This window comes from Cyprinus carpio, chromosome A8 (genome assembly GCF_018340385.1).
Source record: "Cyprinus carpio isolate SPL01 chromosome A8, ASM1834038v1, whole genome shotgun sequence".
Classification (NCBI taxonomy): Eukaryota; Metazoa; Chordata; class Actinopteri; order Cypriniformes; family Cyprinidae; genus Cyprinus; species Cyprinus carpio.
The window spans coordinates 10,089,323-10,107,185 of NC_056579.1; the positions used below are offsets into that span (position 1 = coordinate 10,089,323).

Genomic DNA, 17,863 nt, shown 5'->3' on the forward strand with positions numbered 1-17,863 from the left:
TAACAGTCAGCAACATGCTGGTTTTTGCATAAATGTTTAGCATGGAAAATAAGGCCTGACTCTCGTAATGCTTCTTGTTGTAGCATCTCTGTGCACCTGTCAGGGAGAGAACTTTCAATCTGAACTCACCTGCTCAACCAGTCTTCCCACCCACCGGCGAAGAACTCATATTTCTCTCATTCACCTTTCTGTCAGACACCTTTTGTGCCAGGGGCTAATAACCTCTATTTAATTGCAAATCCAATCCAAATATCACATCAAATGCATGTACCACAGAAATTAGACAAGAGGGAAAGCAAACAAGGAAAAACACGTTTCCATGGTGAAGTTATTTAGGCTTGGTTCCAATTTTCTCTTACAAGTTTACTGGCCAAGACAAGTGAAGTTTTCATTGCCTCGAGATGTAATAACTGTATACTCTCAGATGCAAACTTGATCAGATTCTCCATTTAACAAAGCTTGATCAGAGTGAAGCGTACCAGAGGCAGTCTTTTCATTCATAATCATCACATTGTAATGGACATATTCCTTATTTTTGAGAGTATAATCACATTTGTGGCTAAAACATTAGGGAATATTTTTTTCTTATATTTCATATATATATATAAATATATATATATATATATATATATATATATATATATATATATATATATATATATATATTTCTTATATTTTTATTTTATTTTGGGATGTCATTTGATTTTAATATAATGCAGCACTGAAATCTTTTAAACAAAGCTCTCTTTAATACTGTTAATATCAGACATCAATTAATACTCTTTATGAAGATTTGAATGAAGATTTTACACAGATAAGAAGAGAAAAATGGTAAAAAAAAAAAAAATGATCCATAGAAAATATTTTTACATATAACAGGAAATTGAAGGAAATTAGACATAAAAATTAAGGAAAAGGCTTCGATTGTTGTTCTTCCCTTTGAAAAAAAGAAACCATTTCTCTCAAATCTTTCAAACTGCACAACAGCACAGTCAAGTGGTCATTTGTGGGCAGTGCAGAGTCTCTGTAAACAGTGTATGCTCTCTCTTAGCCTGAAAATTGTACCAACAAATTTGTCTCTTTAAAAAAAATCCTTACCAAAAATAATGTAATAAAATTCTGCAAAAAATCCTACTGTTCTTGTTACTGGCTTGAGTCCAAATTCCCAGAGCCTAAGAAACTCCAGGATCTAGTAGAGGTTAGAAGTCAAAAGTCATGGTGCAGGGTAATCAGTGTGACCTCGCTAACATGCAGAGGTCAGATCTTCTCCACATAGTTTCCAGGAAAGAGACCCTCCTTCCCATGAATCCGCCCTCGCCACCACCCGGATGGATCTGCAGGAAACCCAGAGGAGCGTTAGAAACAATTCAACAGCCTAAATCTATTTCCCAACATTCTTATTTCCAGGTCTCACCTTCACGGATAAGTTCAATGACGTCATTGACATCAAAACTAATTTCATCCACATCTTGGCCAAAATACTGGTAAAGCGCTCTGCAACGAGGGCCCTGTGGTCGGGGCTGAGGTTTGGGACGGCTAGAGGGGGCCGGTGGAGGCCGTTGACTGATGCTCCTTTTCCGCTGCATTCTGGAAAGTTTTAGACCGTTTAGTATTTACAAAAACTGGTTTTGAGATGTTTTTGTAGGGGCATGTGCATCTGTGTTCTCTTACCCTGACATGCCCTGATCAGGTACATTGAGGAAGTCAAGGTTTGTGGGCTGATTCTGGGCTGGCCTGGAGCCTCTTTGATTCTTCTGTGATCCCAGTTTAGGAAGAGCGTTACTAGGTGGAGGGTTCCTCACTGGCATGGAATACGTCGCTTCCTTCTGCGAGTAATTCTGCTGTTGAGCACCACCCCGGGCAAACTGTGCAGCCCCGTTCTGATGGCCCCCTGTCAAAAATTATATCATATAGAGTGTTTCAATAAATCTAGAGGGAATAAAAATTTATCCACATGGTTTAGCATAGTAGTTTTAACTCAGAATTCGAACTTAATTGCATAAATTAGGAATTTTACCTCTTTGCCGTGGCTGGTTTCTTCCTCCATGACTCTGTGGCATGCCTTTCCTTGTTGGCTCTGGAGAAAAACAAAAAGAACATGCAGTAAAGCTCAATGAAAAGCCACTGTTGACACTCTTCATCCATCCATCTCACGTACTGGATGTCTTTGGTAGTCCATCTCCTATAGAGATAGTAAGGGTCTTTCCTCCAGGTTTGATGACGGCTACATCAGTCTGTCCCCTCTGGAAAACCACCACACGTGTGCCGCCTCCTCCCCAGCCTTCCTTCTTCACACGGAACTCCAGCCTGCACAAAATATTACTATCAGTTTATGTACTGCTCTGGAATGAGTCTAATGCTATAAACCAGAGATAGAGAGTTATCAGCACCTGTCGCTGAAGGACAGTGAGAGTTTGCTTCGGGTCTGCTCCTCATAACGTTTGCAAAGCAGACTGAGGAACTCGGTCTTAAATGTGGACTCCAGCAGACTGTCATACTCATTCTCGTGAAGGATGAAGAAGTCATCTTGCCTTGTGCTGGAGGGAAATGAAGGAAGATATGGTGCTCATCCAAACAAAACTGTGATGATTTCAATATACCTTTCCCAGTATTCGCCCAGTAACTCTTCTTTATTTTATTTATTTACAAATTTTTGGGAAAAAAATAATACTTTAAATCAAGGACTCATTCAAGGTAAAGAGAGACAGTAAATACATTTATAATGTTTTGTGTTTAAAAATTTTTTTTTTGAACTTTCTTTTTCATTTTTCTATTTATTTTTAGTAGTCTATTCAAGAACTCTTAAAAATGTATTATGGTTTCAACAAAAATATTAAGCGGCACAACTGTTTTCAACATTGTCAAATATAAGAAATAAGCAACAAATCAGCAGATCATGATGTGACACTGAGGACTATTGTTTTGGCTGCTTAAAATACTTGCAATCACAGGATGAAATTACATTTTAGAATATATTAAAATAGAAAACTGTTCTTTTAAATTGTAGTAATAGTTCACAATGTTACTGTTTTCACTGTATTTTTAATCAATACAGTAAAAACAGTATAAGAGATTTTAACAAAAACATAAAAAAAAAATCCCCTATAGCCCCATCTTTAAGCCTTCATTGATACCAGTACAGAATTGTGTTCCTTTTAACATTTTTTTTAAATAATAGATACCATTCAGTATTAGCATTTTTAAGTGTTAAATATAAAAGATATGAACAGTTCTGGGTGTGATCATGAAGAAACCATGTCAAGGAAGACCTAACAGTAAATTCATATATACATGAAATCCAACAAATAACGTTTTCTCATCAGCCAGGCAAAACTCAAACAGCTCAAATGGTGCTGGACAATTAATACACTGAAGAAGATGAAGAATTAAGAGCAATTATGGACAAAACAGAAGAGGAGATGAGAGAGGACATGACTGACGAAATATCAAAGCACAGAAAATGTTATTATTTACTAATGTGTAATTGATTTTCACATTATCTTCATGTGTCTTTGATATATCATCATTGATTATCATCATAAGGAGCAGACAATCACCATCCCACTCCCTCTTGTTCAAAACTGCTTTCATTCTCTCTCAGACTTGCCATATAAGGCAGAAAAAAGAGCTGAGCTGCCATAAATATTAACTCACTTCCTGTTTGCTAATTTCCATGTTGCACTTTGCAAATAGTTTGACCCAGCAGAACTTCCGTGTAAGCTCTTCTACTGTAGCAGCAGTGGTGGTCTTGCAGCTTATTTGTGTCACACAGAAATAAATCTGCATGTAAGCACTATCGTGTATGAAGCAGACACCGAATAAATGCTCAGACCCAGAGAGCAAAATAACAGACAATGATTTTAAGAGGAGATGTATATCTAGCTAAATGTGTAATGCCTTTTTGGATTTGCAATTAAGATATTTAGTTGAATAAAGTTGAATATTTACACATTTACAAATCATCTTGCTGTTCATTGCTAAACGAGCAATGTGTAATTGCAACAAAAATGCCACTATATTCCTAGACTAAGAATCCACCCTTTTGTTTGTGGTGACAATTATACACGTTTCTAAAACAAATATATACACACATATATATATACACACACACACACACACACACACACATACATATATATATATATATATATATATGAGGAAGCTACTTACCTCAAAGAGATCGAATGGACACTTCCAATGTCAAGCTTTCTTTTCAGAACTTCCTTTATCAGGCCTTTCTCTGGTCCTTTCTTTATCTTTTCCCGACCGATTAGGTAGATGGATTTCGGTGTCAGTATCAGATCCCTCTTTATAGACTAAAGAAAACAGTGAGAAATAACCCTGAAGCCAAGAATCCTGAATCGTATCACGGTTTCCACTAAAATATTAAGCAGCACAACTGTTGTCAACATTGATAATAAGAACAAATGTTTTTTTGGACATCAAATCAGCATTTTAGAGACTTCTTTCAAAGACAAAAAATCCTACAGACTCCAAATGTTTGAAAGAAACACTACACATCATTTTTGCTTATTAGTTTCTCACCTTAAACCTACGGTCAAACTTGTTGACTGAGTCTGCAAAGTCAACTCGCTCTCTCTTGACCATGAACTGCCGGAGTTCAGGCCTCTCTTCCATTCCCAGGTAATCGCCAACAAAGTTCCTGTTTATACTATTCTTACGTCGTTCTTTAAAGTTATACAGTATATCAGAGGCTGAAAATTAGACACAGAGAAAGACAGTGTACAACCTCATATATAAAATTTGCTATTACAGTGCATACCATATGCAATGTACACATTACAAAACAGAAACGAGGATGATAAATAAATGTTTAATTTAATACTTAATCACCTAGAAGTATCATCTAAAATAGTTGGGTATAATTACAAATAGATTATTGTACACAATATTTGTATATGCTGTATCCTGCCATTAGCTTAGCATAATGCTAACAGCAAAGTCTTGTGAAAGGAATGGAAACACTGTTTTTATGGCACATGGTAGACCGTTACAATCAGTCACTTATGAAGTCCTGTGACTGTTAAGATGCTGTTAGGCATGTTAGGATCTATGGAACAAGTCTCCAGGTTTAATAAATTTGTACTCACCCTCCTCCCGCATCTGTTCATATTTCTTCCTTGCGATGAATTTCCTCCATGCCTTCTGGATGGTTCTGGCAAATGTGTCAAACTTCCTCTCTCGCATCTCCTCCAGCAAAAATAGCTGCAGTTTAAAGATATGGGATTTAAGGGAAAGTCCAAATTTGATCAACAGTTTTATTTATGCCCTTCTTTTTAGGCCTTATTTTAGGTGTCCTATGTCTTTTTAATTCATTTTGTGACTTTTTTCAAATTTCTGAGCCTCACCGACTCTGGATTCTTGACGAAGACTTTGGTGCGTCCCATTTGGTACTGATCTGTGTCCATGTTTACAGAACGCAAGAGGTGCAAAACGCCCTGCTGTTCCGCACCACGCCAATAAGGCCACGTCTCGGCTGTTAGAATGGCATACCTAGCAAAACACAAGTGCTTTTCTGTTACTGCCGAGATTAACACACCTGGGAAATCACCCGTAAAAGTAGCACTCCTGAGAGGTCAAGATTTACACACCAGCGATATTTCCGCGGAGATTAACACCCGAGACTAATTTATTTGAGCTCTCTCACCTGAGGTTAATTTGCTTAACTAGAAAACCCCAGGCCTAATTCAAGTATTAGACAGCAATGCTACTAAAATATCCATTTGAAACATATTTGAAAATATATTTTATGTCCAACATATTTTTTCAGGCTTACTCTTACCTCTGTAAAAACTTCTGGAAGATTCTACGATAAGCAAAGCCGGCACGTCGTACCCTAATATTTTCCCTCAAGCCAAGATATTCCACCTGATGTTTCACTCTGGGAGCATAAAAGTGAAATTTATGAATAGCACATTTATAGTAGTTCATTTAAACCATCTTTGCGAAATATCTGGAGTCTTATTTGTATGAGCTCACCTGCTCTCCTCCCAGTCTTTGGGCCTCTTGGTCTCATTGGGTTTGATGCAGCGGATGTAATGCGGTGTGCACTTCATCAGTGTGCTAACCAACTCGTTGGCCTGTCTCTGTGGACCAGACAGTCAATGAGTGACTCCAAATAAAGGAAATGTGGCAGGTGTGCTGATCCTCAGAAGAGTATGGGTTTATTATAATTATTGGTCTTACTTTGATCTTCGAGCTAGCGGTGGTTGGTCTACCTTTCTTATCCGTGTTGAGGTTTTCTGGGAAGAGGCTCTGGATGAAATCACTGCAATGCCAGGGAGATCAATATTTTTTGGATGTTTGGAACATGTTGATTGAGATTATGGAAAAAAATGGGTTATGTCAATTTGCAAGTGCTTTCCAGGAGAAGAAAACCAGTTGCAGAGAAAACTGATTACACTCATCTGTCATTGTTCTGTTGTTTCCATGGCTTTCTGTTACATTAAGTTCTCTACCCTTTTACCAAACCTAAAACAACCTCTTATATAAACAATGCTTATAGCGAGAAAGAAAGAGAGAATTAGCTCTTACTATTGGCTGCTGTTCATCAATTCTATGAGATCAGGAAAAAGCACATCTCTGTTTCGCTCACAGAACCCGCTGATGTCATACGACACCTGAATCAAAGAAGTAAAAGAAATTTAGGAGTGCTACACTATTGTACAAAATGTTTTTGGTTGGTAAGCACTACAGATCAAAAGTCATAACACACCTTGCCAGCGTAGTGGTGAATAACAAAACCAGAGTTCCAGTTGTTGAAGTGATCGTGCGTCCCCACCGCAGCCTGTAGCTTCTGAAGCAGAGTCATATCAGCACCATCTCCTTTGGCGTGCATGGTAGCACACACATCATCCAACACGCTCATGATGCCAGGAGGATTCTGGGATTGAGGAGGGAACAGGGTTACAGCTGACAAAGCTAGTAAAAATTATTATTATTATTATTATTATGAATTGTTATTAATAATGAATATAGCACAGCCTCTCTACAGGCTTACCAGTTTATTTTCTATTAAGTCACACACAACTTTGTTGTTAAAGTATTCTATGGGTGTCCATTTAATGCCCTCTTGTACATACTCTTCCTGTGGGAAGTAAAGAACAATAAGTCTGTCAGACTAAGACTTTACACACATCAAGAGAGATATAGTGAAAAGAATAATGAAAGAGTTGTTTGTTGTACCTGTTCTGCTTTCAGCGTCAGCTCAATAAAGATCTGCTGCAGCTTTTCATTCACAAAGTTGATACAGAACTGCTCAAAACCATTCCTCTAGAGAAAAAAAGATAGAATTGTTATTAATAATAGAATTAAATTAAATTAAAACGTACTCATTTTTTTTCACAGAATGTTACTTAAGAACATTAACACTTGAAAATAATCATAAAACACACACACACACACACACACACAAAATATGTCTTCCATTCAAATGTTTGTGGTTGATTTTTATAATGTTACTGAAATAATTCTCCAAACTTTTGAATGGCAATGCATATTTAGAGTCAATTAAAATTACAAATATGACTTATTGACTGATTAATGATTAGAAGGTTAAAATTCCCTCATTATAATATTCAATAACAATGAATAAAAGGAGAGGATATTCACCTGGAAAATTTCAAATCCATAAATATCCAGAACACCAATACTGAGCTCCTCATTGGGTTTCTGCATGGCTTTATTTATTGCCTGCTCAAACAGAGAAAGAAAAACAAAAACAAAAAATGTTTCCACAGTTTCCTCTCAACCAATGTTTATTGGGTGTTCATGTACTGTTCACTAACCTCAACAAGGTAGTCAAACAGACGGGCGTAAAGTGCTTTGGAGAGAGCGTCACGGGTGTAGCATGCTTGTTCTCTGTTCAGAGTCACATCAATGGATTCAGATTTACCACCCCATTTGGAGTCCATTTTCCTGCTGGTGAGTTTCTCCTGTAGACGGTTTTGGTCGATGCCCAGCAAGTATGCAGGGAACGCCAACACTGGGTTGAAAGCAGGGTAAAAGATGTCAATGCAAAGTCTAACAGAACATTTACAAAGATCAAAATAATCAGTCACTGTTATGACAGTCAATGGTTTCAGAATTTTACTGAGTGATCTCAGAACTGCAAATAGGCAAACTTCATCCACATATCACTCACAGTCCGTGCTCTCCACCTGCGCATAGTTTCCCGCCTCAATAAAGTTGATGGCGCCCAGATGTAAGATGCCAGCTACAATCTGCAGCGCCTGCCTCTGAAACATCTCCGGTATGCCGATCACCTGCATGGCTTCCTGTAGACATCAAACATCAGGGTTAGCAAAGGTTTTAGTAGCAGAAACTGAACTGTTCTCAATGTACCTGTGAAGAGATACACATAATCTGGCATGATGATATTGATGAAAATATGTACCATGGTTTCTTGGAAGTCCTTGCTGTCATTAGTTCCATCCACTTTGTATGTTCCAGACTGGTTCAGGTAGTAGTAGTAATCTGGGGTCATAATTCCTAAATCTTCCCTCTGCTGAGGCGTGCAACCATCTATTAGCTAAAAGAGAGAGAGAGAGAGAGAGAGAGAGAGAGAGAGAGAGAGAGAGAGAGAGAGAGAGAAAGAGAGGTGGTTAATTCAATAGCTATACATGTGGCCCATCGGTATTATCAGAAAAATTAGTGTAATCAACAACATGAATTTAACTTTTAATTATATGAATTTTTTAGATGCAGCTCTGGGAAAAATTACATATTTTATATATAAATTATTTAATATTATTAATAAATTTATTTTAAACAATAAGTATATTAAATAGTTATTTAAATAATATTACATACAGTGCCAACCACTAATATTGGCACCCTTGGTAAATATGAGCAAAGGTGGCTGTGAAAATAAATCTGCATGGTTTATCTTTTTGATCTTTCATTAAAAAAAAAATTCACAAAATTCTAACCTATCATTGAAGTAAAACAATGGAAATTTGGGGGACACTCATGCACATTATGAAATAAATGTTTTTCTCCAATGCATGTTGGCCACAATTATTGGCACCCCTATAAAATTCTTATGAGTAAAATATCTCTGAAGTATATTCCCATTCATATTTACAATTTGTTTTACACACCAATGTGACTAAGAGTATGAAATTATCCAGTCATGACTTCTTGTTCCACAGGATTATAAATAGAAGGACACAAAGGCTAAATTCCCTTAATGATCCATCATAAAAGGGTAAAACCAGAGAATATAGTTCTGATGTGCAGAACAAAATTGTTGAGCTTCACAAAATAGAAAGTGGCTGTAAGAAAAAATCTAAAGCATTTAAAATCCCAATTTCCACCATCTATCTAATACCAAAAATCGAAACCTGACGGACTCTGTCAGAAATCTTATAATAGGCCATGGTTGGATCTTCCATCAGGACAATGATCCAAAACAAATGTCAAAATCAACACAAACATTTGTCACTGAGCACAAAATGAAACTTCTGCTATGGTCGTCTCAGTCCTCTGACCTGAACCCTATAGAAAATGAGTGGGATGAACTGAAGAGAAGAAGCACCACTCATCAGGCATTATAGGAGTAAGCTCAGAGTTGTTATCTAGGGAAAAGGACTGTGCAATAATTGGGTGCAATAATTGTGGCTAATGTGAAGTAGAGAAAAACATTTATTTCATAATAAGATTTCCCCCTCACTTTCCATTGTTTTATTTCAATGATAGGTTAGAATTTTGTGAATTTTTTGAATGAAATATTTAAAAGATAAGTGATGCAGATTTTTTTCACAGCCACATTTGCTCATATTTACCAAGGGTGCCAATATTAGTGGTTGACACTGTATAATACATATAATGTTACGTATACATATTTATGTTTGATGTGGATTTTGATCTTTTTGTAGTGTTTTTGTTCCTTTTTCCTGTTGTGTTTTTCTAAGCCATGTTAAACTAAAATATATATATTATGACTTACTTTGAGAAAGATATATTTAATATTTAAAAAAAAAAACTATTTTAAACATTTAATATTGAAGACTATGAATTTCTTTGATTTTATTTAAATTATATAATTGATATAATATATCTTATTTAAATACTACTGCATATTTAATTTAGTCTTGATGGTGACTTATTTCCCTTTTATTTTCTGTTGTGTATTTCTAAACCCTGTTAAACAGTAAGAAATGGTATATATATATATATATATATATATATATATATATATATATATATATATATATATATATATATATATATATATATTTTTTTTTTTTTTTTTTTTGAGATGTCCGTGATTGATTTAAAACATTTTATATTTAAGACACTGTCAAATAATAATAATAAAAAAGATCTATAATTATAACATTTTCCTACCTGGTAGAAGATGTGAAAGTTCCTTTCACTTTCATTCTGGCTCACGACTCTTGATTTTTCCAGCAGGAAGTTGGAGATCTTCCCTCCGTCTGGCTCTCCTCCTCGACTAAACTGGATCTCAAAGTATTTGCCCTGTCAATTGAGCTAGTGTTACTCACAGTAATGGAACACAGGTTTGCGTGTTGTAAATTCATAAAATTGAGCTGCATATATATGAGTGTGAAACGCACAAAGCGACTTGAATTGTTGTTTCGGACTGTCTTCGCATTGCCAAAGGCTTCCAGCAGAGGGTTTGACTGCAGGATAATTTCCTTCACATGCTGAACAACAAAAACAACACAGCATACATTTCAGAACTGCCATTTGCTTCTAAAACGGTAAAAAGGTATTTCAAACACAGTTGTTACCTGTACTTTAGCTCCTCCCCCTGATACTTTAGAGATGTAGCCCATAATGTATTTAGCAGCAACTGTTTTTCCTGCTCCACTTTCTCCACTGAACACAAACATACAGAAGACCGGAACATAACTCCCTGATTATGTTAAGTCACACTGATTCAACATAATTCACCACCTGTACATCAGTGCTACTTGAATTCACATTCTCACACAGACACACAAGCATGCTTTCAAAAGGTGGTGTCACTTCAACAGGAAGTTGTGGTTAACGGCTTTTAAACCCAGTTTTAATTCTTTTTTTTTCTAGAAATTATAGCACTCGTGAGCTGAATAAAATGGTATGCCTACATATGAAGAGTTCAGATGCAAAAGCCTCTAAGTACGTCTGATGTTTTTCTTTTAAAAATAGCATTTCGTTCTGGCTACTATGTATAGGTTTCTATGTAAGTTCTTGTACTTCTGAATGGGTTGAGGCTGGGATTTAGCGCATTTGAAGTCAAAGTACTTGATAAACATACTAGGTTTGGAGAGCATTCACTCAGTATTGATATATCATTTTTGACCAAGATGGCTTTTAGAGGCTTTTGCATTGGAACTCTTCATATGGCTATTCTCATCCTCATTGGCCAAGACCCAAAAAATGGAAGTAGGAAGGCATCAGGACAAATCTTGCGATGCTAAGATGCCCCTATTTGGTCAATCAGATACGTACTGCAGTGCCTATTATATCCTGGTTGTTTAATATCAATGGTTGGTTGAAATGATTAAAACGGCATGGTTGAAGGAGCTAAATTATTCAACTTGTTTATTCTGTTCTACTGAGAACTACTACTTTTAGTTATTAAATATTTGCTTGGTTATGTCTAAAGCTCACTTGATTTGTTCTAGTTCATTAGATGTGATGGTCTGGCCCTTTGATAAGGACAGTACCTAAAGAGGAGCTTTTTATAAAAAAACTTAGCTATTAAGCTAAAAAAAAAAAAAAAAACTTAGCTATTAAGCTAAAGCTATTAAGAAACAACATTTGCAAGCTCCTCTCCGCTGCCTGTGTAAATCAGGAAGGAAACTATGCTAAGAATGGTGACCACTGCTGCAAAGGCTTTGTGGGTGTGACAAATAAGGGAAGAAACTGCCAACAGTGAGAACGGGACCAAAGAGAGTAAAAAAAAATGATATTGATATCAGCGAATGACACTAATACTGAAATGTGTATCTCTGGCAAACGGCTGAGATAGCAAATTTCGTCTCGAGTTGTTAGAGAGTGAAAGGTTACAGACAGCCCACTCAGAACTGGAAAGGTATACAAAAAAGGATTTCTTTAAATGTTAAACCAGAAGCGAGTCACTTGAATTCCCTGATATTTCTTCTCTAGTGGTTTAATTTGGAGGTGCGGCTTGCATGTGAAAACGGGCTTGGGTTTGAATGTGGCAAGTCACATTGTGGCAAGTCACAGGAAGAACATCAAATCCGTGTTGAAACAGACGGCATGTATCATGCGAGGACCACAAACCTTATAATGACACATTGATTTTCGCTGTCAATCATCATGTTCCTGTACATGTTGTCTGTCAGGGCGTAAATGTGTGGTGGGTTCTCATATTGGGCCTAAAGTAAAAAGAGATGGCTATGAATAGAACATGTTAAATGCAAGATAAATGTGCTAAATGACTAAGTGTTCATTGTATTTGACCTACAGCTCCCTGGTAGAGCTCAATCTCACGGTCAGTGAAGTATGGCATCTGTTTGAAGGGATTCACCGATATCAATACAGGCCCTATATAGGTCTTTAAATCACAGTTAAGGACATATGAACAATCCAGTTAAATTAAATCCAATTAAGTTTTTTCAAAAATCATAAAATGTCATTTATTCCTGTGATGGCAAAAAAATTTAAAGCAGCTATTACTCCGGTCTTCAATGTCACATGATCCTTCAGAAACCATCATATTATTAATGTTGAAAGCAGTTTTTGTGGAGACAGTGATTCTGTGATAAATGGTTGAAATTTATTTGAGATAGAAATCTAGAAATAAAAAATATTAATCTTCCTGAGAACTCTTATTTGTTCCCATGTAGTAAAAGAGTGGCTGCTAAGCGTCACGTTAAATCAGGAAGTAAGTGTGTGCTAACTGTTGAGATACACGTAAACAAAAGAGGAAGACAAAACTTGTGATTGAAGTCTTAAAAACAGCAACGACACGAAGAGTGCTAACTGATCAGCTGAGAGGAGTGTGTTGATCCACCCTTGAGTGATCTGATCCCTTTTATATCAAGGATACAAAGATGTAGTCGTCCATAAATCTCTTTTTGAGATTTTCCACGATGGCATCTTCAGTGATCTTGGAGAGAAGCACCATGTCATCAACCCCACTCTGCTTGACATTCTGGCTCTGCCAGTGATACTTACTGCCCTGAAGGACAGATGATAGATAGATAGATAGATAGATAGATAGATAGATAGATAGATAGATAGATAGATAGATAGATAGATAGATAGATAGATAGATAGAAACAGTTAGATGGATAGATAGATAGATAGATAGATAGATAGATAGATAGATAGATAGATAGATAGATAGAGAGAGAGAGATTAGAGTCACAACATCCATTTGTAGGAATTTTACAACAAAGATTTGAGTTCATGTACTTGAAGAAATAGACGGCTATTGTAGACCCTATTTAGCAACTGACTTATTTTAATAATAATAAATCTTGAGGGAACCCATGCCTTCTTGCCCCGACATGATTGTAAAGTGCTTTGGGTGTAGAGCAATACACAATAAAGCACTATATAAATGCACCATTCATTCATTCATACTAGAAACTGAACAGGTCTACAGGAAGTCGGAAGAGATTATATGGTACTTTGATGCTGAGATCAAAGAAGTGCAAATCCAATATGGAAAGACATCTATAATCCATTTTACTTACATAAACATACTGAAAATATATATAGGACTGGATTATATCCATCAGAAATTTACAAAATTGTTAAAAGTTGGTGTTCCACACAAAAAATAAGCCAGACTGATTTTGAAGAGGCTTAGGGTAAATTTTAGCCAGAGCATTTCAAGTGTCCCTTTTACTTATATCCCATACAAAGAGCAAATGAACAAGTTGCTTAACTCACATACTGCACTGATGTTCAAGCCAGTGAAAGACGCTGCCTTTGGAAAACTTACAGCCATGGTTCAAACAGACTTACAGCATCCAGTTCCTCTTTCAATCTTCCCTGTTTTAAAGTATTTAAATCTTTTTTTTAACTGAGGTGTTCGATGTTAGATGTAGGTAGAAGCTAAAAGCTGAACTGAGATGCACATCTCTGTAAACATAAATGTAGGCTACTTGTTTTAAAAGGAAATATGATCTTCATAAATACAAAGTCAAAAACATGTTTCTAAAAAATGCTGCAATGTTGTTTCACGGTTCATGATTCACTGACTCGCCCTCGTGTGTGTGTATGGTTGGGCGTGACAGTGTTAGAGTGCTGATTTAATTAGTAGCAAAAGCGGCTTCCCATCTAGCACCTTATTTAATGTGTGTGTTTGCGTGTCTTGTTTGTCAGTTCATTGCAGGCGCTACTGTGGTTCTGTCATGCTCTCCCTGTCGGTTCTGGACGTGGTGTTTCTTGAAGTTTCCAGTGAAGTTGTCCTTGTGTGAAATTCTCTTGAGATTCCTGCTTTCGTTTGCCCATTGCAGTCCCTGCGTCACGGAGCACCCCTGCAGCCACCTGTTTCTCATCACCTTTGCCACTTAAGAACTTTGAGTTTTCTGTGGTAATAAACTGTTTAACTCGCATTTGGGTCTTCTGCGCTTCTTTCTTCAGTATATCATCACATGTTGTGCGCTGATGCACAAAAAAGAGAATCTGTTAAACTTTTTAAAGATTTTAAAATGGTTACCTTCAATATTTCATAGCTAAATCCTTTACAAGATGACATTTGAAGTACAATATGTAGGCTAGAGGACTTTCCTCTTACATACGGTAATATAAAGTAAGATGGAAGGTGTAATGCAATACCATAAAATGGAATTGTTTCAGTCTAAATAACTAGGTGATTGACCTAAGGTGGTTGTCTGTGGTTGTTAGGACAGGAAACCACAGATAGTTTCCAAGCAACAGGCAGCAGATATAAGGAAGTTATACACTAGTTGTGTGTGTGTCAAATTTTGATGCATTAAATACTACAATTAAAAGTTTTGGCTTTCTTAGCAAAATCACCTGTAACATTTAGCATAATAACACTGTAGTTTGCTTATATTTACATATAATTGACCCAATATGCAAAATACAACACATTTTTATAAAAAAAGACTTACTTTTTACACTGAAAACACTGTAATGTTTGATTTTGTTTGGTTATAGTTGGATCGAGATTGACAGTTTATCATATTTTTTTATTTTCTAAGCCTAACATTCATTTTTGCATTTAAATTTGAGGTAAACCAGATGTTTCTGTATGCAGGCTCCTTAAGGCTTCTTTTCTTTTGATGTGTTGCACCATTAGGAAGCTGTGAACCCTTCACTTTTTTTTTTGTGTGTTTTTGTTGTGTTTTTTTAGACTTCATGTCAAACAGCACACATGGAGGATGGTCATGGTACTTACCTGAGCTACATCAGAGGTATACACTCATAAGATTATACACTAATTAACTGTAGTTTGATGGACACTGGATTTTCAGAAAATACACTTCTCTCTCACTCAAAGAGGTTTTGAGAGAGTACAAGCTATACATAATGTTCATAATGTGCTGCAAAGCATGACCTGAGATGTTTAAATCTCGAGGTAGCACCCGCTCTACACAATCAAGAATAGAGCCATATTTGTAACTCATTGTACAATACTAATGTTCCTCTTTGCTACTAGAACTAGGTGGTAATAGCCAAAAAAGTAGAAAATGCCTTTGTCTACTGATTTTCACATTCCATAACTGGCTAATGAAAGCATATTTAAATCTTTCAGAATTTAAAGATACTGAAATAGCTGAAATGCTCTTACGAAATAAGGAAACATGAAATGATAGCATACAATTCACAACCTGACAAGCAAGACAGACAATGAATCAGCCATAATGACTTGCTGACATCTGTGCTGAGGTAAAGGTCTGAATAATGACGGAGATAGGAGGACACTCACTGCAAATAAGCCTACTTCCCTACTATAAACTGGGGCAAAATATGAAATGAGTATTATGTCCAAACTCACAGTATCTGTAAACCAGTAGGCGAAAAGGAGAACATTACGAATGTAGTATGTTCAGATTACATTCATACTACATAGCACATACTTGTTTAAGGGTCATGAAGTAAATAAATAAGAAATACCTACAAACACAGCTCAGAGAACTTTGGCAAAGACTTTTGTTTCTTGCAAACAACGCTTGAGGTTAAAAAACCTCTTCCTCTCTGTTAGTTCTCAAATATAGGGGTACATTTGTTGAGGACAAACCTCACTTAAAGTGATAGTCCAAGCCTGTATGTCTTTCTATGAAACACAAAAGGGGATATTTTGAAAAATTGTTAATGTGTAGGGTGTTTGTTTTTGTTTATGAGTTAAAAGTGGTTTTTGTATTATTTTATATGGGGTTTTTTTTTTTACGTGGATTATGTTCCTCTTTGCCACTAGGACTAGACGTTAATAGCCATGGTAATAGTGAAAAATGCTTGACCAGTAGAAAACGGCTACCGATTCCTCACATTCCAAAAATGGTTAATGCAAAGCATTGTGAGTCATTCGGAAATGAAAGGTTTTGAAATGGCAGATGTGTTTTTATGAAATTAATGGGTTGGAGGTTGTTTTGGACGTCACTGAGTCTTCGATTTTATGGTCAAAAAGAGTTGACAAAAAGAGAACGACAGAATTTCCTTTCCTTTTTTTTTTTTTTTTTTTTGCTAAACTATCCCTAAAATAATGTGGTTCCTGTCAACTTTGCATCCATCATCTGACCCAAGTAAGTTATAGGCCAGTTGTGCTGGATCATTTTAGTACAGGCTGAGAAAGACAAGCTTTAGAAAGCTCTACAAGTGGTGAGGAAGTACAGACAAGAACCACAAGTCCCCTCTGACACACTTCCCCACTCCCCCTACCCCTGGTTGCTGTTGCGAAAAATCTTCTGTAAACCTCTCGCCACACAAAGTCAAACGCTCACTTCCTACAGAAGCACCACCATAGCCTCAAACTTCTCTCAGCTACATAGCTGCCTTGCCCCTGACATCATGAAAACCTTCAGTAGCAAGGAAACGTGTGAACATTTCACCGGTTTGACAGCATCAGGCCTTGATGGTTAACAAGTGCAGTCGGCTAACAAAAAGACAGAATTAAAAGTCACGGATGCCTGTGGTGAATGAAACCTTGACTAATGACAGAGGCTAATCCGTTTCCATTTAAGGAGTTGTTTGAGTCCTGTATCTTTTGGGTGATGCTGTTCTTTAGGCTTCTTTTTTTTAAGATAGTTTTACAGATCCTATTTGAGCCCCTTTAAGCATTTTGACTTTACAGAGGAGAAAACTTTCCAAAATTAGCAACTACAATTGAGTATAATGAGGAAAGTATAACCCTGTATACACTTATTTAAAGGCATATACAGGAATAAAATGACTTGAGTTTAATCAACAAGGGCCTTTTAGGAGCAACAAATATGTGCATAATTTACAGTCAGATTAGATGTGATTCAGAATAAGTCATAAAAGTTAGAAGAACTCATTAAACATCTACTTTACCATTATGCCGGTGCTGTTGGTTTCTCCTCTTTTGTAGTTCTTATTTTGTTGAGAGTGACAGTCCAAATGTTTCTCAGCACCCTGCCATGACCAGCAGACTCTACAGCACAAGATCAAATGTTTAGTGAAGGGAAGCAGTCTGTGACAAGCACTGAGCAGAGATCACTTCCTCAAACTCCCACAACCTTTAGGTGAGACAAGAAGTAGTTGCATGCTCTCTCGCCACAGACTGTACACCACGCATACGCCAACAAATGCAGAGGACATATAATTGGTCTAACTCACCTAGATCATGATCGCGCAAAATCAATAATGTTTCACAGGTTTCAGGTGCTCGAGGTTAGTCTTTGGTGTGTGACAGGATGCAGCCCCT

General features: G+C 36.6%; 1 protein-coding gene across 1 annotated transcript; it reads right to left on the reverse strand.

Annotated features, from left to right (window-relative positions):
• Positions 1 to 727: 727 nt before the first annotated feature.
• On the reverse strand, positions 728 to 17,680 carry myo1f (myosin IF). The gene is made up of 28 exons (XM_042762056.1): positions 17,491 to 17,680; positions 13,049 to 13,180; positions 12,464 to 12,553; positions 12,280 to 12,374; positions 10,779 to 10,866; positions 10,602 to 10,691; positions 10,372 to 10,503; positions 8,417 to 8,551; positions 8,165 to 8,297; positions 7,809 to 8,005; positions 7,633 to 7,713; positions 7,207 to 7,293; positions 7,022 to 7,108; positions 6,737 to 6,904; positions 6,556 to 6,641; positions 6,208 to 6,289; positions 6,001 to 6,107; positions 5,804 to 5,902; positions 5,370 to 5,514; positions 5,112 to 5,226; positions 4,546 to 4,715; positions 4,171 to 4,316; positions 2,391 to 2,537; positions 2,159 to 2,307; positions 2,018 to 2,077; positions 1,672 to 1,891; positions 1,415 to 1,587; positions 728 to 1,334 (listed from the first exon to the last, which is right to left on the reverse strand). The coding sequence occupies exons 1-28, from the start codon at positions 17,491 to 17,493 to the stop codon at positions 1,258 to 1,260; spliced, it is 3,294 nt and encodes a 1,097-aa protein (XP_042617990.1). The 5' UTR covers positions 17,494 to 17,680; the 3' UTR covers positions 728 to 1,257.
• Positions 17,681 to 17,863: the final 183 nt, after the last annotated feature.